The sequence below is a fragment of the Pelophylax lessonae genome (assembly GCF_965119305.1).
Source record: "Pelophylax lessonae genome assembly, chromosome: 3".
Taxonomy (NCBI): Eukaryota; Metazoa; Chordata; class Amphibia; order Anura; family Ranidae; genus Pelophylax; species Pelophylax lessonae.
This window is the reverse complement of record NC_138770.1, coordinates 194,320,507-194,337,475: the sequence shown is the minus strand read 5'-3', so window position 1 is coordinate 194,337,475 and position 16,969 is coordinate 194,320,507. Positions and strand designations below refer to the sequence as shown.

Here is a 16,969-nt window from a genome sequence, read left to right as displayed (position 1 = left end):
ACAGAATAACCCCCTAAGTACTGTGTTAGGCTATCATTTCCATCCCAGGGTCTGGTTCTTGGTTTATGGTGGGGAAAAAATAAGTTGAGCGCCATTCACTTTGTCTTCTTATCTTAGGGCTCTTTCACACTTGCGTTGAACATAGGCAGTTGGGTAGCATTTTTATCACTTCCCGAATGCCTATCAAGGGCACACAAAATTGTTACAATATGGAGCAGATGGAGGTGTTCACACTGCAGCGTTAGCCTTGCTTCGTGCGGCAGCAAGACAAAAAATAATGCTGCCTGCAGAGTTTGCAACTGCCTCCATTCACATCTATTAAAATACACCACAAGCACACCATAAACGCACTGTAAACACCATAGACACGATTAGAGTGAGTTTACGGTGCGGTTGCAAAGCGTCAAAAGTGATTTTTTTCCCATTGTAGCCTTGTAGAAAAAAAACACACAGGGTGCTTGAGAAGTTTTGCCTGATGCAACATGAACGCGTGTACAACACATTCTAAATGCTCATTAACGCTATAGGTGCATTAATGCACTTTAAGGCTGCTTTAAAATTAAACTCAAGCGTGAAATAGTTCTTATTGTGAAACTCGGTTCTAGAAGAGAAATTTTTGGGGTGCAGGATATCCAAAAATAAACACAGAACTAGGACAGTTATTCTGAAAGTAGCAGTAGTAGTAGTAGACCATTTAAAGTGGTTCTGAAGGCACATTCCCCGGGCCAAGGCAAGGTCCAAGTAGAGATCCTTCTATGCAGTCATCCTCTCCAGACAGAAGCCCAGGAGGGACAGAACACTGGAAAGATGACCAAATGTTTATCATCTTCCTAAACCAAACCATTGAACTAGGACCTCAGAGATTGGTTGGTTAGATAAAAATCGTTAACGCGGTGATTGTGCATCCCACTCTGATTACTGGTCTCTCCTCAACAGAAAGGCTCCTTTCACACAGAGAGTCCATTTGCTTCTTCCGTTCAGTCACTTTTTTTTTTTTTTTTTAGGAAATCGGATAAAAAACGTATCTAGTCTTCAGTTTTTACATCTGTTTGTGTAAATCCATTTTTACATCTGTCAGCGGGAAATTCCCCACTGACAGGATCATGTAAACAGAGGGGGCAGCAAATTACATTGTCAATTCTCTCCACCACTAAAGTAAAGGGGTAGGGTCATCCCATGACATCACCTGGATCTGTCATTTGCCAGCTCCAAATCAGCACCAGGAGAAGCAGAGCTGTCATTCTGCCCTGCCGCTAAAGTAAACAGAGGAGCGGGCCACCCGGTGACCTTAGAGCATGTCAGATCATCCGCTAACATCTCCTTGCCCACAGAAATACATTGGTGTCTGTCTTTCCTCCGTCAACGTCAACGGACAGAGGAAAAATGGGCATAAGGAACGCCCATGTAAAAGGGGCCTTACTAGCAGAAGCAATCAACTAACTGAGACCAGGAGAGTCTAAAATGGTAAACAGGTGCGGCTAGGCACCATTTTATTGTAGGTGCTCAGGTTGGTTACAGCCTTAGGAACACAACAGCATTGGGAAGGGTCCCTACAATTGCAACAGTCGTCAGTTTGTAGTCAGGATTTCCCAGAGTTCTCCTTACTCCTACTCCATAAATTGGGTATTTCCTACAAATCTGCAGAGAACAGAGGTCTGAATACAGGTACTTGTTGCATGACTTATATCTTCCTTGGCATGTTCTGAGGTTTACACTAGGATTTCTTCTTTACTGAGATACATTTTCTGAGCTTTTAAACTTTATACATTTAAAGGGATACCATGTATTCAAAGCTCTTACTATGGTTTGGGTCAAACTTACATTTTGGAAGGTTTTAAAGAGACAATTGAGTACTGTCCGTGATACTTTTTTTATTTGCACTAACATACAATTTTTCAGGACAAGCTTTCGGGGTACTTCTTCAAGGTCCAAGCAGTACTGATTCACAAAATGTTTAGCAGAATGGTAAAAAAACACAAAATCTCTAAGCCAAAGGAAAAAAAAAGAGAAAACCAAACAAACATATACAAATTTAACTGGCATTGGTAATAAAACTAGCATAGTTAGTGACTGTGAGATAAGATAGAGGGAGAGCTGAAGACAGGGGGGAAGGTGGGGGGGATAGTCACAGAGGGGGTCGTAAAACTGTGGGATAATGAGTAAGGAAACCCATATCTAAATTTAAGCCGTTATTTTTTGTGTCAAAAAGTATAATTCTTAATTCAAAAGTTTTCCTTTCCTGGATAGTTCTGAAATTCCCTTTAAGAACTAAAACATTGAGGTCTTCTATAGTGGGGTCCGGTTGTGAAAAATGATGTCCCACAGGTGTGCAGAAACTATCTTCTTTATGTTCTTTGATTGTATGTCTGTGCAGATTCATCCTCGCTTGCAACTTCTGTCCTGTTTCGCCTACATAAGATCCTTTGCTACATCTTTTGCATTGGATGAGGTACACAACATTACTGGAGGTGCAGTTGTAAAAGTTTTAAAAGGTTTTAAAAAAGGTTTTAAAGTAATGTTTTATATCTATTTTCATATTACTGTAAATGCATGTAAATGGAAGCAACTAGATAGAAATAATCTTTTTAGAGGGTTATAAAACTTTGTTTATATGTAGAATTGGTAGTTCTATATGTACCTGGGACAGGCAGTATTGGTCAATACAAAGCGTACAGCTTTGTAGTGCTACACAATCATTATGCTTTTAATGTTCCTCTTTAAAATGCAAGTCTATGAGTTGAAAGCAATACACACCCTTCCCTGTGTGGTTCATATCCTATCTAGACAGTCATTAAGCAGGGAGCAAGATTATTATAAATTGATTGATAACCTAAATTAAACTTTACATCCCATTAACCATACTTGTTTTTTCATGTAGGGATTTTGCAGATGTGGAAGCAGCACTGAATGCCATGAAAAATGTTGCCAAACTGATCAATGAGCGAAAGAGGAGACTAGAAAACATTGATAAGATAGCTCACTGGCAAAGTTCTATAGAAGAATGGGAGGTAAGTCTCCTCTCACTACTGACTCATTCAAGACAACTGTGATCTTGAGTCTAAGTCAGTTTTTCGCTACTTAGGCTGCTTTTAAAACTCACATTTTCCTAGGCATACCTAATTATAAAATAATTTCTGTCCTCGGGCTACATTGCTTTATTATCAATCATATTACATAATCAGATAGATGCAAAATGATATATCCAGAGTTGTGATTACACAATGCCATTTAAAGCAGAACTTTACCCATACTAACTTGATAAAGCATTCTGGTCTTTAGCAAGGAACATACATTCCACATTATTAATTATGCTACCAAAATTAGTGTGTGCTGTAAATTGTCTCCAGCATTGCTCCTGGTTCGTCCTGCTGGAGGCCACCATTTTGCTAAAGCCCAGAGACCCTGCTTCTGTAAATCTTTAGGCTGTTAGCAGATCGGTCTCCACATTTTCGACACAGTGCCCTAAAATAGAGAGCAACTGAGCATGTGCAGAGCAGGATGAGACAGTGTATTACTGGAATTTAAACAGTATAGACATTTATTTTTAATGTTTTACAGAGCTATACCTGCAAAATGGGCCAGCCTGAAGTGACATTTTCTGATTAAAGTTCCATTTTAACAATTAACCTTCCTAGCGGTATTCCCAAGCGAGCCACACTCGGGGTAGCGCTAGGAAGATCGCTGGATCCTGGTAGAGGTTTTACTTACCTTTTCTCCGGGATCCAGCGATGTATGCGAGCCGTATGCGGCGGCGGAGCTTCCTCCCGATCGTCTGCGAGCCCCGGCTTCCGTCACCGGCGACGTGACGTTCGCAGGGGGGTGGAACCGGCGGCAAATTCAAATGTAAAACATACCAAACACACTGATACCATTCAAAATAAAAAAAATTCACATTACATTGCCCCCCAGTGCCCTTTCCTGCAGTTTTACTGTACTTTTTATGTGTATACATATATATATATATATATATATATATATATATATATATATATATATATATAGTATATATATATATATATATATATATATATATATAAACATACATATATATATATATATATAAATATACATATATATATACATATATATATATGTATATATATGTATATATACATGTGTATATATATATATATATATATATATATACGTAATTCTTGTGAATGAGCAGCCCAAACCAACTGTATACATTATATATATATATATATATATATATATAATATATGTATACATAATATATGTATACATACATATATATATATATAATAAATGTATACAGTTGGTTTGGGCTGCTCATTCACAAGAATTACATGCAAAATAATGGTACCGCTTTCATCACCTAAAATCCAAAAGAATCATACCGCCAGGGAGGTTAAGAGGTTGCAAAGAAAAGCAAACCATCACCTTCAATTCTCTTTAGGAGCTACTTTTAAGGTTATAATAAAAGCTGAGATCTCCGTTGCGTGAACCACAATAAAGGTTCCCTTTCAAGCGTGGCTCCTCTAAGTGTAAGAGCCCTTTCACACTGAGGCGCTTCTAAACTGCCAATAAAATGCTGGGTGCTTTTCAGGTGCTTTTGAGGCATTTGCGGTGCGATTTTGAAAGGACACGTGACTCAAAAAACGTCTGCAAAAACACTTTTGAGGCGCTTCCCATTCATTTCAAAGGAAAGGAGAGGGGCATTTTGAGGTGCTTTTTTTAGCTCTCCAAAGATGTTTCAAAGATGGAGGGATTTTTTTCATCGCACTGCCAGCCTACCGCCCTGGTGTGAGCGCATTTATTTATTTTAATAGGAAGCATTTTTCGTGAGCTTTTCAGGCACTTTTTTAACGCCAAAGCGCTTGAAAAACTCCTCAGTGTGAAAGGGCTCTAACTGTTGACCTCTGCCACTTTGATATACAAAATGCAAGAAAGTTATGTTCAGTGCTCTCCATATCTTGTTATCAAAGATCATGTATTACTTCATCTGTCATAAGGGTGAAGACATTTTGACAAGAAGTTCGGAACTCATCCACTCTGGTGAATTAACAAAGATCTCACAGCTGCAATCAAAGGGGCAACAGCGGATATTTTTTCTTTTTGATCATCAGATTGTCTACTGCAAAAAGGTATTTTATAAGCAATCTTTTAATTTTTATTGTAAAGTTCTTGAAAGGAAAAGAATGGACCTTATACTTATATACAGTACATAGAGTTATTGGTACATTTTATGATGTAAGTGAGCTGCTCTTGCCACTACGTTTAAATATCTAGTATTATAGATAAATTCCAGGATAAGCAGATATTGTCCAAATACTGAATAAGAGTCATGCATATTCTTTCTTGAATCTTGGTGTGCTTTGGGTAGTTCTTTCAGATCTGTGCAGATCTGTAATCCAGTTTGAAACATTGCCTCTGTACAGGAGATTTCTGCAATAAAGACTGGTCACTGCTGCTCTTTCTCCTTGTGCAGGGTGGCTGGTCTTGTCTCCACCCTCTGCTGTAGTTTTATGCAGGCAGCCATAAGTGCAATGGTCTCCATCTGCTGCCCAGGGTCCAGATGTTGCCCTTTGCTTGTTTTTATCCGATCCTTGGGGCATTGTTCCTCCCACTGATACGAGATACTATTCTGCCAACTCACATTAAGAATGCAGCAACATTTCTCCTATTGACACCAACAATGGGGCACCATTGCTCCTTTTGACACCAACAATGGGGCACTATTCCTCCCAATGATACCAGCGATGGAGCACTATTCCTCCCCCTAATACCAAATGTGATGTTCACACCCACTGATGCCAGGAACATTTCCACTCCCGCTGGCCACAGTGCAACCCCCTTAAGTCTGAAGGACAAAAACGGGCCCTTTGTTTTGAAATTTTGGAGACCCCTGCTGTAGTGGATAGAACCTGCTGGGTCCCTCCCACAGCTCTACTCTCTGCACAGGATATGTACAGTACAGTAATGATGTCACTGCTGTCTTGGTTTATAAAGGTATTTGATGCATGCAAAGTGGATTTATATCCTTTCTGGTTATAGAGGAAAATATTTAATTGAAATAAAATGTGCCTGGAGTTTAGCTTTAGGATTCAGTCCAGATTAGCAATCTGTAGTCAAACTCCCTTACAACCCATTCCAAATTAAATATACCCTTCTACAGAAAGGCCTCTCTGTGCTGTCAGGAGATGGCAATATACAGGCAAACACCTGACAGCAATTAACCTCTTTGCGCTGGCCGAAGGCAAATATGCGCCCTCTTGGTGGGTGGGCCTTGGTGCAGAGCGGCTGCATATTTGCTTGCATTAGTGCAAGATACAGCTGTACTGAGAGTGCGTGCCCTACGTGCTCCTGGCACAGTTACCAGCAGCTAATTGCAAGCAGCAATCGGGAGCTTTCTGATCATGTGACCGCTGTGACAGCTAATCACGGTGGTCACATGACCATAAATCCTTCCTACCGGCATCCTAAACCCCTTAAAGGGCCAGGTGGTGCCAGCTCCAATGGGTTGAGCTCAACTTGACTCCATCCATTACCAATGCATGTCTACTGCAGTTTGCAGTCAGGGTTGCCAACCCAAATATCACTCTTGTATTTACATACTTGCAAATAATTAAAGTAGAACTATTGGCAAAACTTTTTTTTTTTTTTCAATTTGGATAGAGCGAGGGAGGGATATAACCCCTGTCAGCTTTTTTTTTCACTATCTGTGTCCCATTGCGGAGATTTCCCTTCACTTCCTGTCTCATAGCCAAACAGGAAGTAAGAGGAAATCCCTGCAAATTAAAGGAATTCCTTGGTGACCCCCAGGAGCACAGACAGCATTAAAAACCAACAGGTGTTCTAATCCATCTACACTCTCTAATCTATAACTGAAAAAATAGTTTTGCCTTTAGTTATACTTAAAGGATAGCTGAAGCCTCTTATGGGCTCCAAATGATCAGCTTTGCAATACTGATACTAATCTAGAAATATCTTAGCAATTATGTTATGTGATAAAACCATCAAAAAGGGACATTGGTTGCTGTGTGACATTCAGGGATCTCTCTGCTTTCTGAGAGATCCCCAAATAAATATTCAAGTCTGTATCAAAGTAATGTGTTACCACTTCACTTAAAAAAATAGTACTGTATATTGTAACTTGCCCACAGGCAGTGATTATTTCTTCTTAAATATCCATAGGACATTCTGAGACGGGATATTTTATATTATAAAGGAAAGATCAACATGGATGACATGGAAATCATTAACGTGGAGGATGGTAAAGACAAGGACTTTAACATTACTGTAAAAAATGCATTTAAGCTGCAGAGTAAAGTCTCGGATGAGGTTCATCTTCTCCTGGCAAAAAAACCTGAACAGAAGCAGCGATGGCTGCAGGCTTTCGAAGAGGAGAGAAAGCAAGTACTTCAAGATGAGCAGACAGGTAATATGTAATATGACAGAAGAACATTGGGGACTGGGGCTTGCTACTTCTGTACCAGGACACTCAGAGTATGCGTCATCTCCTCCCATGCTTGCCTACTGGACTTCTCCAGAGCCACACTCTTCCTCTGGAACTCCTTACCCCAATCTGTCATGCTATCTCCTACTCTGTCTGCCTTTACGTGAAAACACATCTCCCTTGGGAAACCCATCTAACCTCCATCAAAAAACTACCTCTGCTTTCTCAATCAGCTCATCCCTCACGGTTATCAATTTTTGTATCACTTGCCCATTCCATTTCGATTGTAAGCTCTCACAAGCAGGGTCCTCCTAACCCTCTTGTCTTGAATTGTATTGTAACTGGCTTCCTTTTTATTGTAAAGTGCTGTGCAAACTGTTGGTGCCTTATACATCCGGTATAATATTATACCATGTTACCTATTGATCTGTAATAACACACTGATGTCTTTATATCTGTCACTAGGTTTCAGCATCAGTGAAATTCAACGGAAGCAAGCAATGATCAATGCCCACAAGCCGCGTCCTGCTGGAAAGCCAAAAGGTGAGTGTTCCCGACAGTGTATTTTTAGATGATCAACTGACTTAAAAGTGTATGTATAGCTCAGACTTGTTTTAGTTCAATCTTATTTAAAAAACATTTTAACAAATGTATAAAAAGGTGAGGTACAGAGTATCCATGGTGCATAGTTTTTGAACATAGCATAGTCCTCAAAGTGTAATGGTGCAAAAATACATCAATAGGCCATCAAAGTCGGAAGTATCAGTGTTCGAAAAGAGAACACCTCTATAAAACATTGTCCATCACAAGTCTCAAAAATTTGCCAGGCTAGAAGGGAAGGTTAAAAAACCCGTTGGAGTATTTTTTGCTGTCTGTGTCCCATTTACTAATTTCTGTCTTGGAGATGCAACAGTAAGTGTGAAGAAATCTCTCCAAAGTAAGGGGAAATAGAAATAATACCTTATACAGTTGGTACCAGAAAAAAACGTCACTCTCTCCTTAGGTGACAACTCCTTTAGGTGACAATGTTGGATACTAACATTTATAAGATCCAAGGACTATCCGATTGCCTCTCGGGGGCTCAAGAGCCACATTTTTTCCCCTGCTGGAGCAAATTGGATCATGCTTTGCTGGGTTTTTTGCTTTCCTCTGGATCAACTGTGGGTATAGTATTGTGTATATGAAATTGTATGATTTTTTTTTTCCCCCTTTTATTGGTTGAACTAGATGGACTTGTGTCTTTTTTCAGCTAGATTATGTAACTCCAATATTTTGCCCTTCCCCTTAGTTTCTGTTCCAGTGATAATGCTAACCAGGACAAAGTTAAGCAAACTCTAATCAAACTAACAAAAATGGTTTTGCCCATTTGGGGTTTTTTCAGATGGGCAATGAGACCCCCTAATCTCTGCTGAGCCATTTTTTGCTGCGTGTACATCCCTCTCGGAGCTGCATGCAGGCAGACCATTGAAGTGGATGCAGACGCAGTGCCATATAATCCAAATAGAGTTGCTCTAAGTCGCTAAGTCCCAATAAATTTATTTTTTGAATAAATGTGACAATAGATAGGATTAAGTAAAAAAGTCAAAGTTGCAATAAAGCAGCGATACAGACCTTCCGTAATAGGAGGTTCTTGCAAGCTGGTTAGGCAAGCACTCTTTAAGGTGGAGGTGTTAATTAAGGGTTACGCACTATTTTGGTGACAGATGGTGTGCATACCGTTTGGAGGACTATCACACCTTTGACTTTTTTACTTAATCCTATCTATTGTCACATTCATTTTAAAAAATAAATAAAAAATGTTATATAGTGTTATGAAATCTTACCACTAGAGTCTTTGAGAGATATCAGCAGCAGGTGACTTGATCCACTGGAGCACACCTAAGGCCCCTTTCACACTGGCTGTCCGATCACGTCTGCCTGTCAGTTTTTCAGGCAGGTTTGATCGGACCCTCTAGTCTCTTCTATGGAGCTTACACCTGCTGCCATCCGATCTGATCCTGCCAAAAACAGATGGATGGTGGTCCTATTCCCCCGTCCGTCTGGTGGATGGAATTGAATAACATCAGATGGAAACGAACAGGCGGTCTGTTTCCATCCGATTGCCCCATAGAAGAGAGCAGGACTGTGTCTGTGTCCGCTCTGCACAGCGGAGAGATCCCCCGTAAGGGGATTATGCTTAGCGGAGGTGCCCGTGTGAAAGGAGCCTCATGTTGGATACACACTATACAATTATTTTTTGATTTTTTTCCTTTAGATTTACCAAAACCATATAATATGAGGTCAAAGTTAAACACTTTCAATTTGCATGCAATCAGGCAGGCCCTTGCACTACATAGCTGAAGGTAAATCTAAAGGAAATCTAACAACAAGAGTTGTATAGTGTGTATCCAGCCTGCAGTGCAACTGTGACAATGACAGGTACTCTTTTATATAAACTGAGCTGAATACCACTTCAATAATCTGTGTTCCTCCCTCTTACATTCCTTAGTCCTTACACAGCAGATGACCTCATAGTATGGGTCTGGTACATGCAACTGACAAATAAGAATTTTCCTTTCAATACGTGTATCCTAGTACAAAGAAATAGTAAGGTTGTTTTCGTGACCTCTTATATATATATATTTTTTTTTTCAGCCATTAATCGGACATACTATGATTTCTGGATGAGACAGAAGCATCCCACATTGCCCGCCAACCTCCCCCAGCAACAAGTCTTCATGCTTGCTGAACCCAAGCGCAAACCCTCCAACTTCTGGCAGAACATCAGCCGGCTGACTCCTTTCCGAAAATAAAAAGCAGCTTTGTGTTCTGCTCTTGCCTCCTGTACAAAGAAAGCACTTTACTCACAGTTGACAAGAAGTGCCCGTGCCTGGGACTCCTACTTTTCCTTTTACAGGGCATGGTGCTAGCTGGTACATTACAGTATATTTATTTTTTAATAAGAGTTGGACATCTTTTCCATGTTTTGTTGTTGCTGCCTCTGCCCAGGTCAAGTGGCCCATCCGGGAAGTGTTGTAGTTTCCTCTTTTGCTGTTAATATAAATGGACTGTATGTTTCTTTTTACACTGTTTACCACCAGAATCTGTTATAAACTCTTACTGACGATTGATATACAATGGATATAAGGTTGAGGTTAATATAGCAGGCCTCTGAGTTTCAGAACAGTCTGCTATGCTTATAACAAGCAATCAAAATCAATGTTTGCTAACCTGCTGTCATTTCAAAAGCAGCTAATATCTGATTGGTTGCTGAATTGATTTCAGACAATCTGATCAACGAGGCTCAGAGATTTAGAACTATTTCTGTGACGTTGCAGGACATTAGTGACCATGCTTGTATAAAATATAGGTGTATTCTACTCTAGGCTGAGGCAATGGCACACGTTCGTTCAGTGGGGGAAGTTTACAAAGACAGAAGCAGAGAGCTCAGCTAGCTGAGACATATCAGCTGACAGGTTCTTAATTAAATCCTCCCCTCTAGTCTTCAGAATTTTTTGCTGTTCCATAAACCATTGTTGCAGGTTGAGGTACAATGGGTTACCAATGTATTTAGAAATGTGGCAGATTTGCTAATCTCCTTAACAAATGAGACAAAATATCACAACCAATGATTAAACAATATGTCCAGCCAATACCTTTTTTTTTTTAGTTTTGGATGGGGTGGGGAAGGATTAGAACCCCTGTCGGGTTTTTATTATCTGGGGTTCTGTTAGATAGACCTCCCCTCGTTTCCGTTCCTGCTGATAGTGTTTTAAGGCCCCATGCAAGCCTCATAGACACAAATGACTGTTCATAGGCATGGTACCCACACAAATATTTGCATAGTGTACTGTACAGGCATATTCCAGGACTAAACTATGTGCTTGTTTTAACAAGTAGGCGAGGACTGGCGTATACCCAGATATAGCCACGGGGCAGTACCTGGGCTTCCCCTCTGCAGGCTTGGATAACTGTAGGGTTGTGTATAGAATAATAGTTGTCAACCATTTGAGCATGGCCCACTGCCAAACAGTGGCCTCCCGGGCCTTCTGCTAGCTGCAGGTCCCCTAACTTCCCACAATGCCTCCTAGCTCCCATAGTGCAACCCAATCTCCCATAGTGGCCTGCAGTGCCCCTCAACTTCTCATAGTGCCTCCAGGTCCCTTAAGAGCCCTCAGTCCCTACAGTGCCTGCCTACCTCCCACAGGCCCCCTAGTTTGCTGCAATTTTCAGCCCCCAACAGTGTGCCACAGTGCTTTCCAATCCCTGCAGTCCTACATGTTGCCCCTGCAAAACCCCAGCCTTCTGAAGAGCCCCCCCCCCCAATCTTTCACAGTTGCCCCCAGCTCCCTTCAGAAACCTCATCCACTACAGGACCACCAAGTCTGCTGCAGAGCCCCTCAACCATCTTTATTCCCCACAGTGACCCTAGCCCCATCAAGAGCTGTTCTCGGGCTATATTTTCTGAAGATTGAATGTGTGAATGGGATAAGAGGCTGCATTATAGCCAATAGATGGCGCTGACTATAATAGGAAAGTAGTATGTTCATCAGCTCCATCTAGTGGCCATAATGATGAATTTACCCCATTCACACATTAAATCCGTGGAGATTATAGCCTGAGAACATTTGATTTTGGCCCAATCGCAGAGAACAAACTTACGTTTTGAAAGTTGAATATCTATGTAAATTTTTTAGAAATACACCGTGTATATTGGACAAACTTAATTCCAAACAAAGAACTGTGATTATGATGGCTGAGGAAGCCTGTAGATTACAAATCTGCTAAAAACTGCTCTATGTATGGGGTAGAAACAAATAAAGAACGATAGGTTATCAAGCATTCAGAATAGGCATATGATGGCTGTATATTTCAAGGAACTGTATTTACTGCTGAGTCAACAACAAAGTGCCCTAGTAAATCATAGTGTAAAATAAACACCCTTTGCTGATAAGTCCTAAAGAGCTGGACCATCTTTAACATGAATCAGCCCTGTTAGTGTGAAGAAGGCCAGAAACACCTTGTGAACAATGCAGCAAATACCCATTTATATATGAGAGCTGCCATATTTATTACTGTCTGGATTGATGAGGTCTATCTGAATGCCACTGATATATTCATATAAAATGTTTATTGTAAGCAGTTAGTCTGAAGACCCCCAAGTATTGCAGGGAACTTGCTAATTTCTAAGAGCCAATGTGATGAAGTGGTGCCAATCAACAACGTACACATTTAAAACCCTTAAAAGTGTAATTTATATATAGAGATGTGTATATATATATTATAACATTGAAAAACAATGTGCCTAAACTAAGATTGCTACTTAAGGGTGGCAACATATATTATGATATGATATAATACTAGCGCTTTCACAAGAGAAGACCTATAAAGTGTTCAACTGCTGTGCACGGAACTCTATGAATATGAAGTATAAAGGATAGACAATAGACATAAAGGTTGCCATTGCTGACTTCTCTTCTACAAATGCTCATTGCCTGGAATTTTTCTTACCCTTTGGTTTCAGTACTTTGAGCCTCTAACCCAGAACAAGTATACTTCACTGTGGTGCGATGAGATGCACTGACATGAGGAGCGGTGCAAAGAAAATGCAGCGCTGTGGTGTGAACATGGCACATAGAAAATAAGTGTTTCCTATGTAGCTTGGTAATCACCGCAGCTCAATTGATGCATTGTGATTGAGCCTGTACTCTGTATACTTAATTCAGGGCAGCGACTCAAAGCATTGAAGCCACTGGGCCAGCATAACACTCAGGCAACTAGAAGTTTAAAGCTGGCTGTAGATGGTTCGAATCTCACCTGATTCAGCAAGAGATTTGAACCATCTATGGGCAGGCTAAATGTACCCCCGTCAGGAGATTATAATAGCTCCATGGGAGGGATTCCCCCATCTACACTGTCTGTATTGATGGGGGAATCGAGCATGGTTGCAGGAAAGAAAATCACACCATCTATGGCATGCCTAAGTAGGTTTCAAGTTTAGAGCTGAATTCTGGGTATGCATGTTTTTACAAAGTTACATTGGATCAGCCTGGACCGACGTAAGTATATGTATACCTGTGGAAGCTGGAAATCAAAGTAGTAGACACTTACTATTATAGTGATTGCTGCTGGCTTCCAGGTTCCATGCGAGCAGGTGCCCTTTTGCTTAGTTAACACAGGAGGTCGTTTGCTGGGCACAGGTGCCATTCAGAGAAAACTGTTTTCTCAATGAACGCAAAGCGTTTTTCATTTGGCTGTCACCATCTTGCATCTCACCTCATCCAATCAAAAAACACTGTATTCGTTACCCTCCCTGGCGGTATTCCCGAGTGTGGCTCGGGGGGTTAACTTTCAGTACCAAAAGCGGTAACCCAAAGCCACACTCAGGAATACCCCAGAATGTTATTCACCTTCCCTGCGATCCCCCGCTGTCCTTCCCGCCGTCCTCCCCACACTCTCTCCCTGCTCTGTACATGGCCGATTGCTGGCACTTGCCTTCCGGTTCTCTTCCCTACGAGCGTTTTACACTAAATGACATGATACAAAGCTGTGATCCTAACGGATTACACTGTATCATGCCATTTCACCACAGGATTGCACCTGGTGACTTCCAGTGCCCTGCTTGTGCTTTTCCAGTGCTTTGTGCCTGGAAATTTTTGAATGACCATGGTGTCCAAAAAGCGTTCTTTTTGCGCAAAAGCGCTTTTAGACGAACTGGAAAACAGTGACAGCCAAACTGAGTTACTTGAAGAACTGAGCGATAGCGATTCGTGGGAAAATTTGTCATCAGGTACGGAAAGTGACAACAGCAATGATTCGAATATCTCTTTCTGGCACATAGCTTGTGGAATTTGGGAAGTATATCGAATGATTCTTCAGAATTTCCAACGGAGCTATGTGCCAGAAAGAGACATCAGAATCGTCACTGTCGTCACTTTCCGTACCTGATGACGAATTTTCCTACGAATCGCTATCGCTCAATTCTTCAAGTAACTCAGTTTCGCTGTCGCTGTTTTCCAAGTTCATCTGAAAGCGCTTTTGCGCAAAAAGAATGCTTTTTGAACGCCATGGTCGGTCTCAATTTTACAGGCACAAAGAACTGGAAAAGCACAGGCAGGGCACTGGAAAAGTCACCAGGTGAAATCCTGTGGTTAAATGGCATGATACAGTGTAAACCGTTAGGATCACAGCTTGTATCATGTAATTTAGTGTATTTACATTTTTAAAATTGCCGCCGGTTCCACCCCCCTGCATCGCAACGCTCCCAGGGAGGGAACCGTAAGACAGGTGCTGGCATTGGCCGAGCACACAGCGGGAGGATGGTGGGGAGGACGGCGGGGAATTGCTGGGGAAGGTGAGTTTTAAAATGTAAAACAACAGATTTCCATGCAAAACAATGTACCGCTTTTAGCACAGAAATCTTGACATAATCAGACCGCCAGGGAGGTTAAAAAGATGCAAATTGTTCGGGGAATGGTGCCGGTGCCAAACGAGTGACCTTCTGTGTTCACTTAGCAGCAAGGCAACTGCTTGCCATGGGACCCAGAAGCTAGGAACAATCGCTGTAGTAGCAGTGTCTGCTACAGTGATTTCCAGCTTCCATGGGGATCGGCCAGATTTGACAATTGCTTAGTTACATTGATTCAAGATGAACCAATGTAACTATTCAAAAATATCCATACCTGGAACTTAGCTTTAATAATTGCAGTTTCTGGATTTCTCCAAGTAAAGGTTTACAAAAATCTCCTAGCTGTCCCTACCCTGTTTACCATGTAGCGCTTGTAAGAAACAGCCCCGTGTTGTGTACACTGCTTGAAGGATAAAGGCCTTCTTAGATGCAATGGCACCGGCAGAATTTAATTATAAGCAGCAGAGTCTATTTCTCCTACAGGTGGCGCTACTGATAACATTTTTTGCTAGATCCTGGCTGTGTACCCCAGGGGTGCACTGTCTGGCAGGAGATCACTCCATATAATGATCAGAAGCAGCTGGGATATATCCAGGAAGCACTAAATGTACACAACGCCTGTGTGCCTCCATACTTAGTGACAGTATTGTCAATAACAACACACCTGGCTTGGCAACTTCTTTTCCAGCAGCAAAGCTAACAATCGTGTATTTTCTGTTTTCTAAAACCTTTGCCATCTTTTTTATGTTTTGAGATCATTTTATTTATGATAAATAACACTATTGTACTTTTAAGTGTCTGTAGTAACATTTAGTGGGTTATTTTTATGATTGTTTTGCAACTGTAAATTTGTTCTTTACAGATATGAAATAAATTGCCTTACACAGGATAAAAGTTCAAAGCCATAAAAGACAGGAGTTGTACTTGAATCATTATGCCATCCTCATCCGCATCGAAAGTATCATTTGCAAAGTATGCCAAATAAAAAGGCATAAATCTATAGAAAACCAAAAAAGTATACATAGATACCACAAGTACTGTAAAGATTGACAAGTATAACATTCCTACTCTAAATGGATTCTAATCTCACCATTGTAGCACATCTTTAACCACTTCAGCTCCGGAAGGTTTTACCTCTTAATGACCAGGCCATTGTTTGTGATTCGGCACTGCGCTACTTTAACAAAAAATTGCGCGGTCGTGCAACTCTGTACCCAAATACAATTACAATTGATGTTTTTCTTTTCCCACAAATAGAGCTTACTTTTGGTGGTTTTTAGATTTTGCGCTATAAGCAAAAAAAGAGCGACAATTTTGAAAAAAACACAATACTTTTTACTTTCTGCTATAAAACATTCCCAATAAAAAAATTGTAAAAAATCTAATTTTTTTTATCAGTTTAGGCCAATTTGTATTCTGCTACACATTTTTGGTCAAAAAAATCCCAAAAAGCGTATTTTAATTGGTTTGCGCAAAAGTTATAGCGTTTACAAACTACAGGGTAGATTTTTGGACTTTTTTCTTGTTTTGTTTTTATTAGTAATGGTGGCGATCAGCGATTTTTTTGCAGGACATTGCGGCGGACAGATCGAACTCCTAACTGACATTTTTGACACTATTTGGGGGGACCAGTGACATTACTACAGTAATCAGTGCTAAAAATATGCACTGTTACTGTATAAATGACACTGGCAGGGAAGGGGTTAACACTGGGGGTGATCAAATGGTTAAATGTATGTCTGTTTGCACTTACTAACTGGGGGATGGAGAGAGGGGGGGGGGGGGCTCTGTGAAAGGCACATAGAGATCGGGGTTTCAGCTTAGCTGAAACTCCTAATCTCTCTCTGCCTGTGTGACAGAAGACTCGGCTGCTTTTTTTACATAAGCAGGCGGGTCTTCTGTCAGTTTCTGTGAAGATTGCGGGAGGCCGGCGGAGACCGCCGCTGCTCCTACCACGGTCTGGCTCCCGCTGTGTCTAATCTATGTGATTATGCACAGCCGAGTCGCCCTGCCACAGTAAATCTGCGTGGGGCGATCGGCAAGTGGTTAATAAAGGGAGTTCCATGTAAAAATTAAACTTGGTATTGTTTAATAGACCCCCCCCCCCCCTGGTTTTTGGATATTTTTTTTTTCTCTTTATTACCTTTTCCTTTGTTTTTTCTTGT

At 40.9% G+C, this 16,969-nt stretch overlaps 1 protein-coding gene across 3 annotated transcripts in view; it reads left to right on the top strand.

The window, feature by feature from the left end:
- ARHGEF4 (Rho guanine nucleotide exchange factor 4) overlaps nucleotides 1-10,836 on the top strand; it is a 237,609-nt gene extending 226,773 nt beyond the window's left edge. For all 3 annotated transcript variants that reach the window (XM_082252193.1, XM_082252195.1, XM_082252194.1), the window contains 5 exons: nucleotides 2,879-3,008; nucleotides 4,974-5,105; nucleotides 7,156-7,399; nucleotides 7,883-7,960; nucleotides 10,052-10,836. In XM_082252193.1, coding sequence (XP_082108319.1) covers nucleotides 2,879-3,008; nucleotides 4,974-5,105; nucleotides 7,156-7,399; nucleotides 7,883-7,960; nucleotides 10,052-10,209 — 742 coding nt within the window. In that variant the 3' untranslated portion in view covers nucleotides 10,210-10,836. The remainder of the gene's footprint in view (nucleotides 1-2,878; nucleotides 3,009-4,973; nucleotides 5,106-7,155; nucleotides 7,400-7,882; nucleotides 7,961-10,051) is intronic.
- The last annotated feature ends 6,133 nt before the right edge of the window (nucleotides 10,837-16,969 follow it).